At 37.3% G+C, this 6,523-nt stretch overlaps 1 protein-coding gene across 1 annotated transcript; it reads left to right on the top strand.

Annotated features, from left to right (window-relative positions):
- Positions 1–434: 434 nt before the first annotated feature.
- Positions 435–1,608, top strand: LOC149178938 (uncharacterized). Its single transcript, XM_089423747.1, has one exon. The coding sequence runs from the start codon at positions 609–611 to the stop codon at positions 1,068–1,070; it is 462 nt and encodes a 153-aa protein (XP_089279873.1). The 5' UTR covers positions 435–608; the 3' UTR covers positions 1,071–1,608.
- The last annotated feature ends 4,915 nt before the right edge of the window (positions 1,609–6,523 follow it).

Below are 6,523 nucleotides of genomic sequence, written 5' to 3'. Positions count from 1 at the left end.
TGTTGAGGTTACATCATGTTAGGTATGTTGAGAACGTAAAGGAACTATCCTCAACCCACAACATAACTATTAAATCTTACTGGTCCAAATTATTTACATGTTATTAAAAATATTTCGCTTCTTTTGAAATATAGAAATTTAATCTAGCGTTTATAATTTAGCAGTGATTTTGATATTTTAATTTTTTTTTCGAACCAACTCCAACCAGACAGTCATTAATTGCAGTTGACTCGTACCCGCCCCTTTCGGAAGAATGGACGGCACAATGTCAGGTATTTATTCGGGACCTGGTTGCGTGTCACTGTGCTTTGTCAACCCCGTACGTCCAACATTGGTTGCCGGTCCCTGAAAGGCGTTGTCACGATTCTTTTAGCACCAGCCATAATAGTGAAGGTTCGACCACCGATTTCAGAGAACAGCTTGTACTCGTTTACTTCTCGCAACAAGTTGGACTTTCCGGTTCATTGGATGAACCCTAAAAATGATGAACAATACTTTCACCACTCTTAAGCCTCTGTAGCTGAAGGCCCGTGAGATAAGCACTGTTCACAGGTTCCGGGGTCGATCCCCATCTGTTACTGGTGATAGAATAGTAGACGGAAACCGCGATGAAGCGCCGACTGGAATCATCAATATGTTGGACCAGGAATGGAGAGGAGGCGGAGGCCGACGACATCAATCCCATTCCGAAGAGACCCTGCACGGGCAGAGACGGCGACAGTTTCGAAGAATTCCTCGCTGTGCTGAAACGAATCAAGGCTACGCGCAGGTACTCTCTCAGTACTCGTAATGACCTCAATCGCCAAGAACCCGCACTAAAATGTACCAAAACCGTTGCATCCAACGCGTTCTGGCGCCCATCTTTCGAGTGGGAGGATTTCTCAAACCACGGGAAAACCCGCAACGTCCAGGCCGACTTATCCGCCGCGAAGTCCGGAGATGGGCGTGTCGAGGAGGAAGAAATTGTCCATCACGCGAATAACAATCTGAAACGGAAGGCCAGTACGAATCCCGGCCTCGAAGGCCTGGATCTCAATAGTTTACCGGCGGAGTTGCCGCTATTTCAGTAGGTATCAGGTTTTGTCGGATAGAAGTACCACGGCGGGCCAATATCTTACCAAGGCCAAATCTCCTCAACCTGCGCAGGCAGATCTAGAATCTCGTAAGTAGACTCTATTTTACATCTAATTCATAAAACTTGTCTACACCCTATAAACATTTTGAAATCTTGCCCATTTCTGTTTCTATCTTTAGAATTGGAGAAATCATGCATTCGTATAAAGTTCTTCTTCCTTTAGAATAATGGAAAGAAATCTCAAGTCAGCCTGCAAAATCATCCAAAATTTAATTGAGTGAAGGATAAAGATATAGAAAAGTCCTCATCTACAAATTTCGTTTTGGACTTCTAGCACATGAGTCAACGCCAATATCTATCCATTTCTGCAACAATTCTTAACCGTTTTCCCCGGTCGTTCCAGAGATTATGGCCGTTGTCTGGATCGAGATGTCACAGTCGCCGTGGATTGAAAGAAATATGATGTTTGCAGTGTAATGAAAAGAATAACGATGTGTGCTTGTTATCTAGTTTATATAGAATGTTTATTGATATTCCAGAATTTTTATCCTCGAAATGGTTGGCTTCCATCCGTCAAGATCCGAATCATCGAGTGTTTGGCGTGAGCATTATATTATGGTAATTTCGATTCAATTGTTTTTAACAATTTCTTACACATATCAATTTTGTGGACAGTTGTAGATCAATATTTTATTGCCGTTGTAGATCTATATTTTCCGAAGAGTAGAAGATCTATGTAACTTGGGCAACCGGTCGATAGTCGAGTGTGTTAGATTATGTTGTATGTTAAAGCTCGACACAACTGATTCCGATTCCGTAATGTATAATAGATGTGTAATGAATGTATGAGTAGAAGTGTTCTGTTTGGACTGTAGGGTTACATAAGAACCTGTCTCTCTGTATCTTCTGCATCATTTTGATTGATGTACTTCCTTTTGTTTGATCGGACTATCTACGAGAACGGATGACCTTTTGTATGGCTTTCCTTTCTCAATGCACATCATCGATATTGACGGTATTTGAGTTTATAAAATCACATCATCGATATTGACTGTATTTGACTTTATAAAATCAGGTGACGTAAGCGATTAAACGCCTGACCTAAAAATAGAGTGATAGAGTAGCGTTGAAGGAAGAAATAGAGTGATAGAGTAGGGTTGAAGGAACAAATTAAAGAGGAGTGGAGAAAGAAAGATAGGCCACAAAGATACACGATTTTCTCAGAAATTACGGTAAACGAAACCTCGTCCGAGGTTATATGAGATATTACTGTAAAAGAAACTCCGCCTTGTCTTAAACAACAGTACGATCACTGATAAAATCGTAGATATTCATGTTATGGAATAAACTAGGCACTTGAGTAAAGAGTAAGGTACACAGAAGCAAAATAAATGCGGTTTAATTTAGAGAGTATAAACACTGGAGTCATCTAGGCCACTCTATATATGGAGTAATCGAAGTTGTATACCGTGACATAAGATTTGAAATATTTTACATTTTTAAAATAAAATTAGCATTGAGGGAAACCTAATATTTCAAGTTTGCAATATACACTGGATTAATCTAGGCGAGTATATAAAGTGGAGCAACTAGGTTGTATTCGTTGATATAGGATTTGGCGTTGCCGAATAGATGGGCGCTTTCCCTTTTCACCCAATAAGAAACCTAATGGCCAAACTACCTGGGCACTGGGTTTGGCTTTGGGTTTGAGTTTGATGTGAGTGGGATCAGCCATCCATGCTTCGGAATTGGATAAACGAGCGACTTTCTCTCAGCCAACATGTAGGGTAGAAAAGTTTCTGCCGCCTACTCCAATCCTAAGTATTTGGCAGAGATTAAATGTACTCTCCTTTTCAAGAAACAAATGTAATATGAGCAAATTGTTCGGACGAATGCGGGATGCGAATGAAGCCAAGCAATTATTGATTTTAAGCGAAAGGGCAGCTGAATATGGCGCGGGGACGGGTGTTTTTAATGAATTATTGAACTGAACTTACGCGGATCTATTTCTAATTGGGACTTAAAAGTGAGTTGATACTTTATCTTATTTGGCATCTTATTTGGTTATAGTAGTGTAACCAAAGGTTAAAATGCCTTCGATTAAATTCTTTCGAGATTATCTGTGTCGAAGGGGCAGCGTTGGTATTATGGGGTAATGTCACCTCAATGCATGCGCACAAACTTAATGTACACAAAAAATAATGTTTTATTTATAATTTTTTCTTTTAAACACCAAAAAAATACACAATATCCCATTAGCTATTATTGGTTGACATAGAAGAGAAATCAGAGTTACGAAAATTTAGAGGTTTACAATGAATTATTAAACCAAATATAATAATAAAATAAAAGTTAAAATAATAAAATAAGAGGGTAATTTTTTTTATTTTTTTTAATTGTTTTTTTGGCTTATTGTTAAACCTATGTTTACTCACTATACACACTTGTTGGATGTGAAAATTAAATTCCACATCCAAGGAGTACACACTCTTACTTGGTCCTTAAAATTTGATTTTTTTAGTACATTTTCTGTTTTGAGGCCCATTTTTTACCTCAAAGTTTATGTAATGATAGATTTGAAATCTCAAAATTGTATGTCAAAAAATGTATTAATCCACTGCACTTGACACAATTTAATCTATACTAAACTAGTAAGCTTATGATTTGTAGAGTCTTATTATATCCCCCAAAAATAGCCTCATGGATGTTAGCAACATAAAAAATCCCATATTTATACACCATCTGAACTAAAAGGAAAGCCTGCCTTAATGGATGGAGCCAAATTAGCATGGGATTCTAGTGGAGTCATGGGAAGGTTAGCTAGCCTCTTAACAAGAATTGAGACTTTCTCATCTAATTTATGCATCTTTTGCAAAACCTTATCAATGCACATTAGTAGTTCTCTTTGACTCTTTGAGAGCTCCACTAGACATGTCCTACGAGAGTTTTGATATTCCAATGGAGGTTCATAGATTGCATATAGCAAGTCTAGAGAAACCCGTTTTCTAGTTTCAGGAATCTAGTTGTGAGTTCCCATCTCCACATGTTTATTTAGGATGAAATGATGGCTAAAGCACACTTGCCCTCCATGTTTGAAATGATGTTGCCAATTTCCATCAGAGTGAACTCGTTATATCTTGCCACGAATTATCAAGTTTCTACCCGAACCATGGCTGCATAGTTGACTGGTCCCTACATTCTTAGAAGCCTCCCAGGGAAGCTCTTAACCACACCATATTGAGTAACAATCCCTCACATAAGACCACCTATCCCAACTATAGGAAAAGCATAAGCCACACCTTGATAGAGAGCACACATAATACATAAAGATAGCCCGCAAAGGGCTTAGTACCAACTAAATTAAGAGAGCCAAAAAATTCTCCAACCTTTCCAAAGAGATTAAAGATCTTGTCACGTTAATAAGAGCACCAAACATGATCTAACACGATCCACAAAGGCCTAAAAATCAGAGTCCCAAAAATTTGATGGAACCAATTCCATGTTAAAGAGCTTAACTAGACCATTCCAACATAATTTGAATGGTGTCGAACAAAGTATGTATGTAGAAGTTATGGCATTTTGAAGTTTTTGACCACTAGGAGAAAAGTCAAACCTACTCGGACACGTGCCAGGGTTTGGATGTGACATGTGGTAGCAAGGACAACATGATGTGGCAACACCTGCACTCAACACATGGAAAATGTAGGGTGATGTGGCAAAAACCGACTGTGTAACAATGGACCAATAAGGTGGTGATACGTGGCCCAATTGGAGGGTGCCACATGTCACCTCAGAATGAAAAAAATAGTTTTGGTCGATGGGACAACAATTGGAACTATGGTGATTGAACACCTGACATACGCAGAACAAGCCAATGACTCTACCAATCAGCCACAAGTTTGTTTTTTATTTTAATCACACGCTTCTATATTTAAGTTTTCATTCTAACAATATTGCAAAAATGGGGGAAGGTCGCGGATTTGGCCTTGCTACCATCCGACAACCAAAAATATGTCACACTTGCACATTGTTCATTGATTGGGCCATGGCATGGGTTATTGTAATATGCCAAACAAATTGTTATATTTGGTATATAATATGGATATGTTACAAAAAACCAAAACATATTGTATTGATGTAACAACTACTGTTGAACAAAGTTCTACTTATATTATGTTGTTATAATGGAGGGATTGCAGCCTTCGCGAGCTCGACCTTGTGGTTGTGGACTCCCCCACACTATATATAAAAAAAAAATTCCGTTGCACCATAGAGGGTATATAGTTATGAGAAAATGTCGAAGCCTTTAATTTTGTAGCGTGTTTATCATTGTTTGTCTGGTAATATATATATTTTGTGGTCTTTTGGAAATTTAAGAAAGGATATATTCTTGCAAAGGGTACTTTGAGGCCTTTTGAAAAGTTGTAGAATAGAGAGCGAACTTCAGAGATTAGGGATTTGATGCAATTTGAGTCATTTTACATCATAATTGAGGAGGTCAATCCATTACAAGTGAATCTGAAGATGTAACTGACTTTGGGTGAACTTTGTTATCAAGCTCGTTGTATTCTTGTATTTTATTTGCAATCATTTATTTCCATTACAATATTTTTAATAGTTTTTTGTTAAGTTTACTAATTCAAAATTTGTTTAAGTCAATAAATCATATGCTCGCAAAAGAAGATCTTTATCAAGCTTGGTATTAGAGCTAAATGAGCTCGTTTGATCTTGGTTTTGACTGTGAATGATTACCATGTTAACTTGAGTGAAGGTTAACTTGAATCTTACAATCTCAAAGTTGGTTCAAGGAGCTTCACTCAAAGAGGAGAGATGACTCCACCAAGAAGAGAGAATAATTTTAACTCCAAGTTGGATTTTCTTGAGGCATTCCGTACGTTGCAGTCAAAAGTGGAAGATCTCTATAAACAAAGAGAACTTCAAAAAGTAGAAGGCACTAATCAATTAAATAAGGAGGGTGATTAATCCCCTCTTCCTCTATTTTCTCCTCCTTCTTCAAGAACTTACTCTCCTCATTCTTTGCATCCTTCTTCTTCATCTAATTCTTTGTTACCATCTCCTCATAAGAAGATTTTTTCAAATAATCCATTGTTGAAGATTGATGTTAAGTTTTAATTACCATTGTATAATTGTGAGGTTAATGGAGAAAGATTAAATAATTAGATTCAACATATATAATTTTATTGTTGTATTCGGTAATTTATTGAAGAAGAGGTAAATATTTAGCTAGCCTCTCTTCGTCTTGAAGGTATAATGTTGGTTTAGTAGGGAAGTAAACTTTTAGAAGGTAGAAAAAAAATGGTAAGATCCTTTCTTCATGGTTGGAATTCACCAAGGAATTAAAGAAGCAATTTTATTTGTTAGCTTATACTCATAAAGAAATCATGGAATTAGAAAATTCGAGACAAGGAAAAGGACAAAGTTTACATA

The sequence above is a fragment of the Pinus tabuliformis genome, chromosome 4_1 (assembly GCF_031772625.1).
Source record: "Pinus tabuliformis cultivar Carrire ecotype Pingquan chromosome 4_1, CPIR1, whole genome shotgun sequence".
NCBI classification, from domain to species: domain Eukaryota; kingdom Viridiplantae; phylum Streptophyta; class Pinopsida; order Pinales; family Pinaceae; genus Pinus; species Pinus tabuliformis.
This window is presented reverse-complemented; position numbering and strand designations above follow the sequence as displayed.

Coding starts and splice junctions, on each gene's coding strand:
- LOC149178938 (XM_089423747.1), top strand. CDS start 609: ATGAAGCGCCGACTGGAATCATCAATATGTTGGACCAGGAATGGAGAG.